At 36.6% G+C, this 19002-nt stretch overlaps 1 protein-coding gene across 4 annotated transcripts in view; it reads left to right on the forward strand.

Moving 5' to 3' along the window:
- Positions 1-17277, forward strand: part of BAZ1A (bromodomain adjacent to zinc finger domain 1A) — an 86284-nt gene extending 69007 nt beyond the window's left edge. For all 4 annotated transcript variants that reach the window (XM_056134303.1, XM_056134304.1, XM_056134305.1 and 1 more), the window contains 10 exons: positions 3040-3633; positions 4850-5013; positions 5709-5863; positions 7775-7923; positions 12139-12386; positions 12496-12722; positions 13837-14306; positions 14587-14729; positions 15622-15709; positions 16372-17277. In XM_056134303.1, the coding sequence (XP_055990278.1) occupies positions 3040-3633; positions 4850-5013; positions 5709-5863; positions 7775-7923; positions 12139-12386; positions 12496-12722; positions 13837-14306; positions 14587-14729; positions 15622-15709; positions 16372-16568 (2435 nt within the window). In that variant the 3' untranslated portion in view covers positions 16569-17277. The remainder of the gene's footprint in view (positions 1-3039; positions 3634-4849; positions 5014-5708; positions 5864-7774; positions 7924-12138; positions 12387-12495; positions 12723-13836; positions 14307-14586; positions 14730-15621; positions 15710-16371) is intronic.
- Positions 17278-19002: the final 1725 nt, after the last annotated feature.

Genomic DNA, 19002 nt, shown 5'->3' on the forward strand with positions numbered 1-19002 from the left:
AGAGTACACTGCATGCAAGGAAAGAGCCTTAACCACTGTACTATCTCTGACCCCATATGATTAGGGTTTTAAAACAGGTATCTAAGTAATAGGCCAAGTGAGAAATCACATGAAATCTAGAAAATATTTCAAATTCATTAGTACTGCATATTAATATTAGTTGTTCAGTCCCTCTACTTAGGGAACATTTTTTTATTTTTAATACTTATTAGGAAAGAAGAAAGTCTAATTGAGCTAGGATTTAATTTAACAAGTTAGAAGTATGAAATAGTTTCCCATAGTATAAATGAACAACAGATATGACTGGAAATAAATAAAAAATAAAATTGCATTAGAGAAGAACAACAAAGCCAGAAGTTTATTTTTTGGAGAAAGCTACAAATTTGGTTGAAATATATATATTTTTTAAGGACAGAAGGGGTTAGATCAAAATAAACAGTGAACAATATAGCTTGAGAAAGTAGAGGTCTAAAGGACAGGCTTGTTCTTCAAGAAGATCCAGTGTGTTCTCCCTTCAACACATCTTATGTCTTTCTGTTTCTTATCTTTCTTATTTCCACTCTGGAAAAACCCTTATTCTCTCTTGAATACATATTTCTCCTCTTGCTCTCCTGTCACATCTTTCAAAACAAGTTTTCATTCAATAATAATTACCTTGCTGGGGCTGGAGCGATAGTACAGCGGGTAGGGCATTTGCCTTGCACACAGCCAACCCGGGTTCGAATCCCAGCATCCTATATGGCTCCCTGAGCTCTGCCAGGATTAATTCCTGAGTACAAGCCAGGGAGTATTGACGGGTGTGACCCAAAAAGCAAAAAAAAATTACCTTGCTTCAGTAATTAAAAAGAAGAAAAAGAAGAAATTTAAAATGTAAAGGGACAACATATAACTTTATGGGAATATTTTTTAAAGAGAGGTAAAAATGGACAGAATTTTAGAAAAATATAAATACAGACCTGAGGTGTGGCTCAGTGGTAAAGGATATGCCTTGCATATGTGGAGCTCCTGATTCCATGGTTTTTTTAATGAATTCACTTAAAATATGATTTTTTCTAATCTGAAAAACTAAAATAAGAATTTTTCTAATCTAAAAAAACTAACACATGAAGGGCTAAATCTAGAAGAACATGGTTCTTTATACCCTTAAAGATTTTGAATTATTGTTAAAAATCTTCCTGTGAAGAAAACATTAGTCTTAGACAACTTCATACTTAAATAACACCAGATTTTAAAGAAAATAATTTTGGTCTGAAACTGTTTCAAGCAAAAGAGGGGCGGGAATAAAAGAAAAAACAGTTTCCAGCCATTTAAGCATTCAAGTAGTATTTTCATAGACTAAATACGGAAGAAGTTTAATTTTTCAACACATCTTCAAGTGCCAGACTGGCTTCCAGGAATCCAGGTTCTTTCTGTATTGTTTGTACTGCTATCCTGAGTTACCATCCTCATGTTCCAGAATGATTTATCACTGTGTCTTCATTCCTAGCTAGTCGGAAGAGACAAAGTTCAGAGGTTGCATATGATGCTTCTACCCTTATCTCTTTCATCAGAAGTTTCTCATGTAGTCATACTAGGGAAAAGGGTCTGAAATACTGTGTTCCTTTTGAATTGCTAGGTGTCCAACTTAAAAATTACAGGTTCTGTTACCTTAAAGTAGTGGTTAGATAACTTTAGGTCATGAGCCACATTTGCCCTTTCCCCTGTTTTTGTATATATAACCCAAAAGCTAAAAATGATTTTTTTTGCATTTTAAATAGTTGAAAATTAATACAAAGGTATATTTTCAATATGTGAAAATTATATGAAATTCAGATTACATTGATGATAAGTTTTATTAGCAAGAGCCTTGCTTCTCTTTTACATGTCTGTGGATACTTTCATGCTATAACAGTAGAACTGAACAGCTCTGATAGAACCCATGTGACTCACACAGCTAAAATAGTTACTTGCCAGCCCTATTTAAAGTTGTTTGCAAAGACCAAAAAGATCATACAGAGGTTAAGACACTTACCTTGCATGTAGCTGTAGTCACAACAACATTTAAATCCCAGCACCAGATACCACCAAGTGTGGTCCCTGTGCACCACCAGGTGTGCACTCCCCCCCCCCACAAAAAAAAGTGATTAGCTGAATCAGAGAAAGGATTGAATGTGTATTTCGGAATAACTAATAAACTCTTGTATACTCTTCAGCATAGAGATGGAAGATTTTTAGTTCCTTTAAATTTAGGCGTACCAGTTTATTATTAACATAGATATGGTCTGATCATGCTGCTTTAGCAAAATACCAAGGACCAGGTAGCTTAAACAACAAATTTATTTTCTCATTGTTTCAGAGCCTGCAAGTCCAAGATTAAGGTGCCAGCAGAGTTAATATCTGGTGAGGTCTCTCTTTAGGCACCTTCTATTTGAGTCCTCACCAGCCTTTTGACTGTGCTCACAGAGATTGAGCTCTCTGGTCTCTTTCTCTTATAAGAACACCAACCCTTTTGGATTGGGATCCCAACCATATATGACTTTATTTAACTGAAATTGCATTGATAAAGACTGTGTCTCAAGATATAGTCGAGTTAGGAGTCAGGATTTTAACGTAGAAGAGAGTACAAATTCAGCCCATTACACATAGTAATTTTGCATGGCTTTTTAAAATGTGGTGGTGTCCAAGTAAAGGGTGTTGGGAGGATCCTCCCAGGATGAGAGATGCATGCTGAAAGTTGACTATAGACCGAACATGAAGGCCATTCAGTGCCTCTTTTGCAAACCACAGCACCCAAAAGGAGAGAAAGAACAAGAGGGAATGCCCTGCCACAGAGGTGGGTGGGGTGGGGAGGGTCGGGGGTGGGAGGGATGCTGGGAGCATTGGAGGTGGGGAATGGGCACCGGTGGAGGGATGGGTACTCAATCATTGTATAACTGAAACCCAAGCACAAAAATTTGTAAGTCTACAACTGTACCTCAAGGTGTTTCACTAATAAAAATTTTTTTAAAAAATAATAAAATAAATAAAGTGCGGTGATGATCAAATGTTTTTCAACCATAGGGAAAAGGGAACAAAATGGATTTAAAGAATTTACACGGCAAGAAGAGGTCAGTTGTGTAACAAGAGAACCTATTGCTGATGAGGAAGACTCTTTAAAACAGGAACACCAACGAAAAGAGAAAGAACTCTTAGAAAAAATTCAAAGTGCCATAGCATGTACCAATATCTTTCCTTTGGGCCGTGACCGTATGTATAGGCGATACTGGATTTTCCCTTCTATTCCTGGATTGTTTATTGAAGAGGATTACTCTGGTCTCACTGAAGACATGCTGTTGCCCAGACCATCATCATTTCAGAATGTACAGTCTCAAGATCCTCAGGTACCCATCAAAACTGAAGAATCTTTGAAGTCTGAATCTACCTCCATTACTGACCAAGGTCCATGTGATGATGACTCTCTACAACTGCCAAAACCAGTGCATAAGCCAAATCGATGGTGCTTTTACAGCTCTTGTGAACAACTAGACCAGCTTATTGAAGCTCTTAATTCCAGAGGACATAGAGAAAGTGCCTTAAAAGAGACTTTGTTGCAAGAGAAAAGCAGAATATGTGCACAGCTAGCCCATTTTTCTGAAGATAAGTTTCATTTTTCAGGTAAATTTTCTGTATAAACTTAATTTCTTTTTCCTATAATCTCTGGTTCATTTTCAGATAATTAGACCTATGTTTTAAATGCCTTACCTTTTATTGGGATCATACACTCAATTTGAGCAAGTTTGCCACTTAAAGAGAGGATTGTAGATTCTACTAGTTTCCATTTGGATTATAAGGAACATATTAGCAATACAAGAAGATACATGCTCTTCCCTATCTTCTCATTTCTTGATCAGTAGACTACGAGTGCCCAAGATGCTAAGATTGACATAGATTTTCGGGAGCTGATAGGTCACTCATTACATGTTTTGTTCTGATTTTTGCTCAGAGATTACTCCTGGCTCTGCACTCAGGAATTACTCCTGGCGGTTCACAGGGGACCATATTGGGTGCTGGGGATTGAACTCGGGTTAGCCTATCCACTGTACTGTCTCTCCAGCCCTCATTACATGTTAACTGAGGTCCATGGACAGGATCTTGTAATTAGTGATTACTTTGGAAATTGGCTACGAGATCACATAGTCAAATCCTTTTGGATAACTGTTCTGTTTATGACAAATAAAGCAGTAATGTGGTTTTAATAGGTTTAAATTGGTTTATTTTTTATTAGAAAGTGAAATTTTTTAGATAAAGAACTCTTATATTTAGGGACCTACTACCATGACTACTTCAGTTTCTGGTGGGGAGAGGGCAGGAGATGGGCCTCCCAAGCATTAGGAGGTCCTAGCTCCTTCTGGAGGTTGTCAGCTAGCAGGATCTGTGGTTCAGTGGCTGGAGGTTGCAGTTCTGCTCAGGCCCTTTGGTGCCAGGGATTACCCCAGTCATGCTTAGAGCCTCTAGAAACAATTCAGCATGCTAAGGTTTAAACCAGGGTCAGCCACATGCAAAGCATATGTACTATTTCCTCTGTCCCTCATTCTGCTTTTTATGTTCATTTCCTGCATCATTATATCAAGCATCGTTTCATGGTTTTACTGTCATTTTTATATCTTCAAACAGTGTCTATTCAGATTTTTGCCCACTTTTTAGTGTATTATCTTACTGAATTATGTATTCTAGATAAACTTTTCTGATAGATGTTGTGCGTATGTTTTCTCTTTTTTTCAATTGAGGAATAATTCAGTGTTTTTATATTTATTTTCTCATGATCATAATGATTACATGGGGCAATTAATTTTAATAAGGAAATAATAAAAGTATCTGATAAATATTTCAGACAAATCTCAAACTGATAGCAAACCTCCATGTTTTCGGGGAAGATCTTCCAATGCATATGATCCATCTCAGATGTCTGCAGAAAGGCAGCTTGAATTAAGACTGAGAGATTTTCTTTTAGACATTGAAGACAGAATCTACCAAGGAACATTAGGAGCAATCAAGGTTTGTGTTTGTTCCCATTTTAGTTCACCCACATTATCACATTATTTGTCAGTTTGTTTGATAAAAAGCAAGCCCTGTCTGTTTTAAATAAATACCAGGTAGCAATATATTTTAATAAAATGTAAATTTATTACCTTACATCATGTTTATATGTTTGTAAAAATCTTAAATTTGCTAGTATCAAATTTAATAAATGTAATTAATCTAATACCAATTCTTAGTATTTTGATAACTATTAATTATATTTTTATCCAAGATGTTTAAAAGTTGTTACTGTGTCTGGCATATCGAATACTCTCGGTAGCTTGCCGGGCTCTCCCTTTTTATTCCTTGACTAGCTTCTGCCTTCTCTGCCTGTCTGGTTTGTTTATTGGTTTCTTTGCTACCTTTTTTAAAGTGTTAAGTAATTCATGTTTAACATGTGTATTCTGTTCATTCCTTTGTTGTCATCTGACACTTTATTTGCTACTCTCAGGTGACCAATATTAGAATTGTTTGCAATTTCCCTAAATGGTAAGGTTTCCGCCTATAAATGCTAAAGATTTCATTTTTGCCAATTAACAGTAACCTATTTTCAGATTCACTTTATTAATTCACAATTTGTTTTAGAATAGTCAAGAATTTTTCCTATGTACATTAAACTTCTAAGCAACACATGCCAATTTTCAAGGATAGTAAATCTGGTTTATGTTCAGGTTACAGATCGACACATCTGGAGATCAGCATTAGAAAGTGGACGATATGAGCTATTAAGCGAGGAAAATAAGGAAAATGGGATAATTAAAACTGTGAACGAAGATGTTGAAGAAATGGAAATTGATGAGCAAGCAAAGGTCATAGTAAAAGACAGGTACTAAAAAGATTTTTTTTTAAGTAATCATCACTATCCTTGACACATTGATTTTGGGGTTTTTTAAAATAACTTTCATTTTCTTCAAAATTTCTTTCTGATACAATTGCAAGGACTTTAATATTTTTATTTTTTGTTTGGTGGCCATACCCAGTAGTGCTTAGGGCTTACTCCTGGCTTTGTGCTCAGCCCCTACCTGCAGTACTATCTCTTGAGCCTGGGTACTTTAATATTTGTAACTACTGGAATTATTTTTCTAAAATTGTAGGCTCTCTGCTACTCCACTTTGTACCAGTGCAGCCAAAATAAAACTTGGTTAAGGTAACTTCCCAAGTTTAAAAAAAAATTGTATTTATTAATTTAAGAAAGTAGTGTTGCACTGTTCAATTTTCTTTTCTATAGGCAAACTTAATTGTGAAAAACTTGTATGTTATTGGAACTGTTAATCTTCTATATTTATGTAGAAAGCCTGTATTTACAGAGTTATTCTGCATAGTATCTGTCTTGAAGACTTTGTTGTCTAAAAAAAATGAATGTTGTAGTTATTAAGTCAGCAATTACAGAATAGGAAAATATTTTTGATAGAAGTATCTTCCATAAATGTAGAAGGGCTATTTTTCTTGTAAGAACTTGAAAAGGAATCATGGAGATAGTACAGGAATTGGGGCGTGTTCCTGGCATGTACCCAACCTGGGTTCAATCCCTGGCACATGGTCTCCTAAGAATGGCCAGTAGTGCCCCTGGAGGTCTTCCCCTGACCCCCCAACCTCCACCCAATACCTCCATGGTGATCTTGGTACAGCAGAACCTAGTAGCACCACATGCTCAGGCCCTAGCACTAAAGAGCCTGCCCACTTGACCAAATATCAGTATCACTGAGAATGGTCCCCAAACCTACCAAGCACAGCTTGGGAGGCCCAAAAAAACAAAGCATAGGAGACAGATGGCTCAGTGGTAGAGACCTACAGACATGAGTTCAATTTTAGGCATCACCCGACAAGCCAAGTGATTCTCAGCACAATGAAAAGTGCAGTCCCTAGTGTGAGGTGCCCTTGGTGAGCACTGCAAGCTATGTGTGAGCAGGCACCTGCTAAAGGGGGCATCTCCTACTCATTATGGCAGCAGCAGTGGTTGCAACAACAGAGTAAAGGGAAAGACACAGAAGAAGTACTATAGGAAATGACTAGAAACCTGAGGTCTACAAGGTAAAGAGATGGACCAGAGAGTTAATACAGGGGGTAGGGCACTTGCCTTGCACATGACTGGCCCAGGTTAGATCCCAAGCATCACTTAACCACCAGGAGTGATCCCTGGGCACTACTTGTGGTTGTGGCTTAGAAACCAAAATTTAAAAAAAAAAAAAAGAAAGAAAGAAAAAGATATGATTATTGGAGGGAAGACTATGTACCAAACTTTCAAATGGTCATTTTACTGCAGATGGAGATATATTGTAGAAAGATTGGAGGCTAATAAACTAGTTAAAAGCTAGTTAAGTGTTCTATGCAGTAAAAATTGAAGCAAAAGAAATAATACTACCTTCTAAGACCCACCACAGTGTCTCCTCTCTAAAATCTTTCCTCTTAAGACATTGTATGATGAAACCCAGTCATGAAGAACTTTGTAACTGTGTACCTCATGGTGATTTAATTAAAAATATATAATGATTTTTAAATGAAATATTTTCTCTGACACTTTTCTCATTTGCATTCTCTCCTCCAAATATTTGACCCCCTTTAAATGATTAGCATTAGTTTAGCTCCTGATTCATTTCTCTTTCTTCCTGCTAGTTTGTAGAGCATGAGTTTGAGGAAACTATTTCTTATATGCAACCAAATACTAGATGACTAAAGTGAATTCCCATTTCCTCTGATAGTGTAATTAACTCTTAACTCTTCATTGTTTTAACTGTAGACTTTTGGGCATAAAAACAGAAACTCCAAGTACTGTCTCAACTAATGCAAGTACCCCACAATCAGTGAGCAATGTGGTTCATTATCTGGCAATGGCTCTTTTTCAAATAGAGCAGGGCATTGAGCGGCGTTTCCTCAAAGCTCCACTTGGTAAGTATCTTTTTATTTTAAAGTATTATATTATAAATTTGAATTTTTCCTCTTATAGAACAAATTTATAAAAATAAATTTGCTTAAATAATAAAACTGACTTCAAATTTGAGATTGTATTTTTATATGCTAATTCTTGTTGATGAAGTAGATATTCAAATGATACAGTAAATACTTCAAAAATTATTATTTTTTTAATTTTTATTAGTGAAACACCATGAGGTACAGTTGTAGACTTACAAATTTTTGTGCTTGGGTTTCAGTTATACAATGATTGAGTACCCATCCCGCCACCAGTGCCCATTCTCCACCACCACTAATCCCAGTATCTCTCCCACCTCCCATCCCCCATCCCACCCTGCCTCAAAAATTATTTATTACTTGACTGTATTTTTATTTTAATTTGGGGCCACAGCTAAGTGATGCTTAGAGATTTCTCCTTGCTCAGCACTCAGGGATTGCTCCTGACAGGACCTAGGGAACCATATGTGGTGCCATTGACTATATTTTTTTTCTTTTTTTTTTTTCCTCTTTGGTTGACACCTGGCGATGCACAGGGCTTACTCCTGGCTTTGCACTCAGGAATTACCCCTGGCGGTACTCGGTGGGACCATATGGGATGCTGGGAATCGAACCCAGGTCAGCCGCATGCAAGGCAAACGCCCTATCCACTGTACTATTGCTTCAGCCCCTGTTGGCTGTATTTTCAATTATTTTTTTCCAACCTTTTTTTTGTGTGTTATAAAAAGAAACTGACATTTTAAACACTATTATAACCATATTATATCAGTTATTCTAAAATTAAATAGAAATTAATAGTTAACTGAAACCTATGAAAACCTAGACCATGAATAATCAAAGATTAGACATGATATTTTTGTTACTTAAAACAGAATGCTGGGGCTTAAGAGATAGTACTGCAGGTAAGGTACTTGCCTTGCACGTTGCCAACCCAGGTTCAATTCTCGGCACCCCATAAGGTTCCCCAAACCCTCCAATAGTGATCCCAGAGCAGAGGAGTAAAACCTGAACCTTGCCAAATATGACCCCCAAACAAAACTTAAATAAAACAGTTGTGCCATTAAATGTTTCGATAACATAGGTCACTAATATTAACATTGTATAAGCTCTGAATCAGAAATGCTAAGTATTCAAAGGGTGCAGAAGAGAGGAATTTCTCTAAAACATAATTAGGATGATATGAATACTCTCTGTATCATGTTTCAGCAAGTTAGAGAATTAATACTGTGTTTCACTGCATAATTGTCACCTCCACATAATTGTTGCACCATTTTTAAGTAATGCAAGTAGTTTTTTAAAGCATCACATAATGTTATGCCCCACTTTTTTGCAAAATAATGTGGAAAATCTTCAAAGGTTATGCAGTGAAATGTGGCATGCTTTGGGAGACTAATCTAGGAACATCTTTAGGAAAATAATGTTTCAGTTTTCACACCAGTTCTCATGTCTATACTCTACTTTCCTGTTATTCTTCTAAAATTTTGAATTAATTTACAGTTCATTCAGTTGACATAGTTTTCACTTCATTTGTAGGATAAGAGAAAAAATAATTTTTAAAAACATGCTTTTGATTTCATTTGAGAGGACAATATGAAATGATTAAAAATCCTTTAAAATTTATTTTTACTGTGTTGCTACTGTGGTCTGTCCTAACCCTTTCTGCTCCTCTGCATTCCTCTCCCCTCCTTTGTGATCTCAGTTTTGTTGTAAGAGTCCTAGTGTTGGTTTTCATTCATTATTGTCCAGCCCCATTGTTTCTTTTTTCTCCCACATATGCATGAGAATATCTGTATTTGTCCTCCCTCTGACTTACTCTGGTTAACATGCACTCTCTAATTCCAAGTTGTAGCTAGTTGTAGGTAGTTCATCTGTTCATCTTTTCTTGTAGCTGAGTCATTTTTCCATTGGTTATACGTGCCACAGTTGAGCATTTGAGCTGTTTCCAGATCATGGCTATTGTAAATAGTGCTATATTGAATGTAAACATACATGTATCTTTTCAAATTTATGTATTTATATTTATAGAGTAGATAACAAAGAATTGCTAAGACATACAGTAGTTTTATTTCTAATTTTTGAGGTCTTCATACTGTTTCTTACAGAGGATGAATCAGATGATAATCCTAATAGTGAATGAGGGTTCCTTTTACACAGCATCCCCATCAGTGCTGGTTTTTTCTTTGAATATAGACTGTTCTTACTGATGTGAGATGATACCTCATTGCTATTTTTATTTGCATTCCCATCATAATCAGTGGTATTTATTACTTTGATATGCACATTTGCTATCTGAATGTTTTTGTGTGTCTGCTCATTTTTTTCCATTTTTTGATGTTTATTATTATTACTATTACTATTACTATGAGAACTATGAGTGCTTTTTATGTCTCGGGTATTAGCCTTTTGTTAAATGTATGGTGTGCGCATATTTTTTTGATTTATGGGATATTTTTATTGTAGTCCATTCTTTTAGTGCAAAAATGTCATAATTTAATATAGTTCCATTTTTTACTTTTGTTATCTTTTTGTTATCCTTATTTTTTTTGTTTTATGGGTCATACCTGGAGGTGCTCAGGATTTACTCCTGACTCTTCACTCAGGAGTCAAGTCACTCCTGGTGGTGCTTGGGGAACCATAAGGAATTCCAGAGATTGAACCCAGGTCTCCTGTGTGGAAGGCATATGCCCTAACCACTGTACTATCACTCCATTCCCATACTTTTATCTTTGCCAGTAGAGTTAACTAATAGAAGATGACTATAAAGTTATTGTCATGATGGGTTCTACTAATGTTTATCTTGGTGAATTTTATTGGATTTGGTTTATAAGGACTTAATTTCTTTTGAGTTAACCTTTTTGTATAGTGTGAGAAGGGGGGTCCAATTTTTTTGGGGGGGTGGCAGGGAGAAGGTGTTGGTTCACACCAGTGATGCTCGGGGGTTATTCCTGGCCCTGAACTCAGAAATTACTCCTGTAGGTACTCTGGGAACCATATGGGATGCCAGGGATCAAACCAGCTTTGGCCTTGTCGAAGGCAAACACCCTACCCACTGTACGATCACTCTTGCCCCCAATTTCAATTTTTTCTATGTGACTCACCTATTTTTCAACACCATTGTTGAAGAGGTTTTCCTTACTCCATTTACTGCTACTAGCTTCATTGCTATAAATTAACTATCTATGTGTTGTGAGTTTACCTCTGGGCTCTCAATTCTAGTCCATTGGTCTGCTTTCATTCCAGTACCACACTTTTGATAATTGCTTTATAATATTTATAGAATATTGCTTTATAATATGTCTGGGTTTGGGTTTGGGGCCATAACTGGTGGGTACTCAGAGCTTACTCTTGACTCTATGCTCAGAGATTACTCTTAGCAGGGCTCAAGGGACCATATGGGGTACCAAGGATCAAACTCAGATTAGCAATGTGCAAGGCAAGCATCTTACCTGCTGTACCATCTGTCCAGCTCTACAGTTTAAGGTCAGGAAATGCAATGCCTCCCATCAACTTTTTTTTCTCAGAATTGTGTTACCTATTCGGATAGTACTATAGTTCTATATAGTACTATTAATTTTAGTAGTATTTGTTTATGCCCCTGAAGAATGCCACTGAAATTTTCACAGGCATGTATTGAATCTGTATAATGTCGTTGAGTAGTATGATCATTTTAATAATGTTAATTCCTCATAGCCATCAACATGGGATGTTTTTTCATTTCCTTGTATCCTCTTCTAATTCTTTTAATAGCAACATGGTTTTCAGTGTATAAATAGTTCACTTTCTTTGTTGATTCCTAGGTACTTGATTTTTTTTAGTAGGTTCTTAATGAATACCTTTATTTAAAAATGCAGTCACTATGAAATTAAAAATTTATTCATGATTGGGTTTCAACCATACAATGTTTCAACGCCAATCCCTTTACCAGTGTCCACTTCCCTCTGCCAATTGCCTCCTCACACGTTGAGTTATAAGTTAAATCATTTGAGAAGTTCTAATGACTGTGGGGAAGGAATTTAGGCACTCTGGAGATAGTGGAGGGGTAGTAGCTTTGAACACCATAACATGAACATATGTACATTTGTAACTATGTTATCTCAACTGCAATTTTAAGAAAAGAAAGAAAGAAAGAAAATAGTTTTTGGAGATGTCTAGGTTCTGCCTAGAAACTTGTATCACTTTTTCTTTTCATTTAAGATGCCAGTGACAGCGGACGTTCATACAAAACTGTACTGGATCGTTGGAGAGAGTCTCTTCTTTCTTCTGCTAGTCTATCCCAAGTCTTTCTCCATCTCTCCACCTTGGATCGCAGTGTGATATGGTCTAAATCTATACTGAATGCTCGTTGCAAGATATGCAGAAAGAAAGGTGATGCTGAAAACATGGTTCTTTGTGATGGCTGTGATCGGGGTCATCATACCTACTGTGTTCGCCCAAAACTGAAGGTATCTTTTCCTTGTTCTACTTCTCACATTATAATTGATTGAGATTTTGAGTAACAGCTTAAGAATTTTGAGTAATAAATGATTAATGATCATTAATGTGATTTGTCAGGCTGTGCCTGAAGGAGATTGGTTTTGTCCCGAGTGTCGGCCAAAGCAACGTTCTAGAAGACTCTCCTCTAGACAGAGACCATCTTTAGAAAGTGATGAAGAGGTGGAAGATAGTTTAGAAGGTGAGGATGATGAAGTTGATGATGGTGATGAAGAGGGTCAAAGTGAGGAGGAAGAGTATGAGATTGAACAAGATGAAGATGACTCTCAAGAAGAGGAAGAAGTCAGGTAAGTTCTAACTTGCAATAAAATGAGAAATAGTCTTTTGGGCCATTCAATCACAAATACAATGGTTGAGGGGTACGGTGTAATTTCTTTTCTTAACTATTAGGTAATGTACTACCTGAAGTTACCCTTGCTTTTTCATGCAGTTAAAAGTACTCCCTATGAAATATAGTATATGCTTGAGCTTAGCCAATTGACAGAATCAATTATAAATTCAAGTTTAGACAGGAATGTTACACCCAAAAAGCATTTTAGCATCTTGGCAAGAGAGAGAAGAGAGGGTGTGTGTGTGTGTGTGGTGTGTGTGTGTGTGTGTGTGTGTGTGTGTGGTGTTTTTTATTTATTTGGTTTTTTGCCAGGGGCCATTTTCCCTGTACCTTGTAAAGTTAGTGTTAAACATAAAGAAGGTAAAGAATTAGGAAAATTCTTAGCAATATTTTAGGGAAAAACTAGAAACACAAGTATGTGAATAGATTGAGAAAGGCTAGAGCGCATGGGTGTGTCTCAATAGGAAAAGTACAAATCATGCATGAATAGGATATCGGTTTAGTAACCTGAACCAGAAAGAAAGTTAGGAAAGGGTTTAACATGGTTTTTGCATTCTACTTCTTAAAGGCACTTAAAAGACTCAATTTAGTAAGAATCAGAAGAAACAAAGATATTTGACTTGACATTCAAAATTCACTAATTTAAAGCCTACTTTATTTGCCAAAGCTGCAGGTTACTTCAATATCAATAGTAATGAAAAGTGATAGTCTCCTGTAGCCTATGAAGGGAAAAAAATTTATTTTATGATTGATTTTTGGCTTTTCAACATGGCTCACTTAAGTATACTTATTGATTATTCTGAGTATTTTATTAGTGTACCATAATTTAGGATTTGATTTTTGATATCCCAGAGTTATCAATAAAATATAATCTCTTTACAATAAAATGTGAAAACACTGAAGATTTCTATGAAACTGTGTTAACTCAAAGTTTAAGGATTATAGGGATAAATCTCAGTAATATAGAAAAGTACTTAATGTAGAATTCATTGGCTGAATAGAATAAGAATGACAGTAATCATATGTTCACCATTGCCTTGTGCAATAATTGTTTTTCTCAATATTTACAGCCCACCCAAACGTGGAAGACCACAAGTCAGATTGTCAATTAAAACAAGAGGGAGACTTAGCTCTTCTTTCTCAAGTCGCAGCCAACGACAAGACTCTGGAAGATACTCTTCAAGAAGTCAGCAGAGTACACCCAAAACAACTGTTTCTTCTAAAACTACTAGTAGAAGCCTAAGAAAGATAAAATCTGCTCCTCCTACAGGAACTAAATCTTTAAGAATTGCCAATCGTTCTACTCGCCAGAGTCATGGCCCACTACAAGCAGATGTGTTTGTAGAACTACTTAGTCCTCATAGAAAGCGCAGAGGCAGGAAAAGTGCTCACAGCACACCAGAAAACAGTCCAAGCCTCCCTAACTTCAGAGTTATTGCAACAACATCAAGTGAGCACTCGCGATCCCTTAATGTTAGTTCAAGACTTGGTCTCCAAGATAGTGATTCCAAGAGAAGGTGCAGGAAAAGACAAGCAACAGGTATGAAATCTAACATAAACTGGATATTAAAGAATATTGAGGGGCAGAGGTAGAGTACAGTGAAAGGTGCCTGCCCTCCATGCATCCAACCCAGGTTTGACCCCTGGCACCACATATGGTCTACCAGCCCCTCCAGGATTGATCCTGAATGCTGTACTATAACTCTGGCCCCGATTTCAGTTTATTTACATATTTTTTGTGTGTTCGCCTGCCCTGTTTAGGTCATGGTGATGAAATGTTTTGCTTTATCATAACTATAAATGTTTTCATTATTTTTCAGAATCATCTCCTGTGATCCTAAATAGAAGAACTTCAGGCCGACAGGGAGGAGTTCATGAATTGTCTGCTTTTGAACAGCTTGTTGTAGAATTAGTACGGCATGATGACAGCTGGCCTTTTTTAAAACTTGTTTCTAAAATTCAGGTAATATCACTAGACTTCATAAAATGTATTCATGTTATATCTAATACATTGTCACATAGCAACTTTGAGGCAATCAAAATACCTGTTGGTCATTGTCTTTTTTTTTAAAAGCCATTTGGAAAGTTGATTCTTTAAAAAAATTGAAAAATCAAAGTTAGCATAGTTCTTCAATCTCTTCTAAATCACATCACTGACTCTTTGATGACTGTATTAAGATAATCTCAGTATTTCTGTTCTTTGTAATAATGAAGATTATTAGTGTAAAGCAGAACCATTTTATTACGTAAAACTGTGGTATTCAAACTTCAAGCATATACTAGATTCACATGGAGAGTTTGCCGGGCCAAAGTGTTTCATTCTTTAGGTCACAGACCCATTCATAAATATTTGAGAAGTCCCTGAAGCAGTGGTTTTTATGGTCAGCCAATGGACCACTGACAACAAAGTGTTATTGTCTCTTAATGTCAGTCCACAGATAAAAAAAATGTTAGAAATTACTGCCCTAGATGATGTTGACAGTGCTGGTACAGAGACTTCAATTTGAGAAACTCTTAGTAAAAGAAAAATAAGAGGTAAAGTTCAATAATACAGGGGCTAGGACACTTGTCTTGCACATGGCTGACCCCAGTTTGAATCTCAGCACCACATAGAGTCAGTTTCCTGATTACCTCCATGAGTAAGCCCTGTACATCATTGGGTACTCCAGCCCAAAATAGTCAACATTTTTAATACTATCAAATAGACTTTTACAACTTTATAATGACATATATTTTATGTGCATTTTAATGGAATAATAATATTGAAGTTAATCATTTCTATATACAAAATATTCATGTATTTAACCTCTTGTTACTGATAAATTTTTAATAGAGAGATATACATTATTTTGCAGGTCCCAGACTATTACGATATCATCAAAAAGCCCATTGCCTTAAATATAATTCGTGAAAAAGTGAACAAATGTGAATATAAATTAGCATGTGAGTAATTATGTTTTCTCTGATAATTTAAAGATGTAGAGTATACTTTTCTTTTTTAAATGATGGATCTTAACGTAGTTTGTAGGTGGCGTACCCATGATTCCCTAAAGAGCTTATCCATGTATATGAGATAAAAGATCAGTGGAGATTTAGTGAGTTACGTTTTACAGATTTTGATTTTAATAGTAGTTCTTTATTATTGCATAGTATTTTATTACATAATCACACAGTTTCAGTGAAACAGTTTTAAGGACTGAAGAGATAGCCAAAGGCTGTAGCATATTCTTTGCATGCAGGGAAACTCAGGTTCTATCTCTAGCACCACTGAGTCCTCTGAGCACTGTTCTTCAGTATGGCAAAAAGAAAAACAATAGTTTTAAGTATTTTTTTACTTGACTAGTACAGCGGGTAAGACACTTGCCTTGCGTGCAGCCAACCAGGGTTTGATCCCCAGCACTGTTGGTCCCTCCAGCCCCAGCAGATCACAGCACCATGAGGTATGGCCAGAAATCCCCACATTTTAGCTTTAGTTCTGCCACTTTCTCAGTCTTCAGTTTTCAAGGAAAAAAGGTTTCTTTTTCCTTAAAGATGTTTTCATAGATGATGCAAACTGTACATTTATGTATTTGTATTCTAATCCCATTTTGTTTTTTTCTTTCTAGCTGAGTTTATTGATGATATTGAGTTAATGTTCTCGAACTGCTTTGAGTATAACCCCCGTAACACCAGTGAAGCAAAAGCTGGAACTAGGCTGCAAGCGTTTTTTCATATTCAGGCTCAAAAGCTTGGACTCCATATCTCACCTGGGAATGTGGATCAAGTTAGCACCCCACCAGCTGCAAAAAAGTCACGAATCTGATTGTGTCCTTCTAAAGGATATTTGGAAAAAACTGTTCATAAAATGGAACATTAAATCATGCTCTAAAGCAGACATGTGTATAAAGCAATAACAACTGATTGACCACATTGAAGTGTGGCCTGCACTATATTCTCAATTTTAATATTAAGCACTCAGGAGAATGTAGGAAAGATTTTCTTTGCTACAATTTTGTTCAGTATCTAATAAGTTTAATAGATGTATTGGATACAGTACTGGTTTACAGAGGGTTTTGTACATTTTGAGATCATTCATGTGTCTGAATATCTTGGAAAATATTTTTTCATCTATGATTTATTTTGTCATTGGTGGTTTTCTTGGAAGTGTGATATTGAGAAGGATTTATTCACAAAAATCTTCTTTGATAGCACAGTTTGGAGGAAAAGTGTATACGTCTAAAAATTGTTTAATGAGCACATTCTTTCAACACTACACATGAGTGAATTCAATTTTATATTTTTGAAGTGCTGTACCAGTGCTTGCTGGAGGTATTAAGTCTGAGTTTATTAACTAGATATTTATTTAGCATTTAAAGTAATTTGTGAATTTGTTTTGTATTTATAAAATTTGTACCTGGAAAATGTTCTTTAATTTTTTAAACATTTTACTGTTTTACTGTGTTTTTGTTTTATTTCTCTAACTTCCTTAATGATCAATCAATAAAAGGTAACACCCTTCCTTTCCCCTGGCATTTCTTTTGGTTTTTCAAACTGTATTATAAGTTTCTAAGTACAACTTTTTAAGTGTACAAATAAAAAGATGAATTTTTTCAAGTATCTGAATTTCTGTTATCTTTACATGTCAAAATTATATTTCTACCTGTGATAGGTACAAATAGTTGAAAACCGTCTTTTACTGTATGTGAGTCTATATTGGAAGAGCTATTTCTCATACGGAAGTGAGAAACGTTCTAGAGTCTTGCAGGAATAGCTGGATATTTTTTATGTTTTTATTTGGGGGCCACACTCACCAGAGTGCTCAGGCTTACTCCTGGCTCTGCACTCGGAGATCACTGGTGGGGCCTGGGAAATCAGAAGGCATGCGAGGATGTTGAATTCAGTTTTCCATGTGCAAGGCAAGTGCCCTTCCTGCTGCACTATCACTTCAGCCCCGTGGGTTTTCAGGATATAAACAGCATGGACCTCTCTAGGACAGTTAAGGAAGCAGGAGAGAGAATTGTCCTATTTTTTCATATAAAGTTCTAAAGATATTATACTCTCATTTAGTTCAGTTGTATATGTGGGAATTAGTCTTTTTTTATATACTCTGAATTATCAATCTCTGCATTCTTTGCATGAATATATATCTATCTGCATGTCTATAACTTACTGTATATATATCAATCTCATATCAATAACTAGATTTCTTATAAAATTTTAACTTATAGAAAAAATTATAAATTTTGGGGTTTTTTTTCTTATTTTATATGAGTATTGCTATTTATTCAGTCATTGATTAGGCTGATTGAATTGGGCATAAACTCCACCTTACTTTTCTTTTCCTTTTTATAAACTTATTTATTGAATTACTGTGAGACCAGTTATAAAGCTTTCGGGTTTTAGTCTCAGTCATACAATGATGAAACACTCGTCCCTTCACCAGTGTCTGTTTTCCACCACCAAAAACCCTAGTATACCCCCCATTCCACACCCTCCCCTTACCTGTGGGCAGATGATTTTCACATTACTCTATCTACTTTGATTACATTCAATGTTTTGACACCAGATCCACCATTATTATTTGGGATTTTACCCCAACACTTAGATATGCTGAAAAGACAACCGTAGACAATTTAGGGGGAACAGGCCAACGCACGAAACCTATTCCCACCTGTGGTGGCCCGGCACCATTAACCTACTGCAGGGACCAGACGCATTTCTGCCAAAAGCCTCTGGGTTCTGAAATTTGTTTCTGAGTCTCTGGGATCATGGCTGATAAGCAGATTGATCAGGAGCCAGGGAGGCCGTTCCTGGGCGACGACTTGTGGTCTCGTTGGGGCAGGAAGGAAAAGGCCGGCTCCACCCCCATCCTGTGAGGCCCCTTGTGTCTCGTCACTGTGGGCCCAAACCTGACTGTCCTGTGGCCTCTGGAGGATGGTGGCCACCAAGCTGCCAAGGGGGAGCAGGTAGAGACGGCACCGTTTCCCCCCTGGGGTGGCCCAGCGCCAGTAACCTACTGCGGGGACCAGACACATCTCTGCCAAAAGCTGCTGGGTTCCAAGATTTGTTTCTGATTCTCTTGGGATCATGGCCATTAAGCAGTTTGATCAGGAACCAGAGAGGCCTTGCCTCCAATTACATAACTGAGCCAGAGGTGGTTTGTGGATGTCTCCCCCACATACCTAACTTTTGGCCGTTTTCTCTCTTGGTAAACTTGGCCCCAAGTTGTTAGGGTCTGGCCAAAGGCACAGCAGCAA

Source organism: Sorex fumeus, unplaced genomic scaffold (assembly GCF_029834395.1).
Source record: "Sorex fumeus unplaced genomic scaffold, SorFum_2.1 ptg000098l, whole genome shotgun sequence".
NCBI classification, from domain to species: domain Eukaryota; kingdom Metazoa; phylum Chordata; class Mammalia; order Eulipotyphla; family Soricidae; genus Sorex; species Sorex fumeus.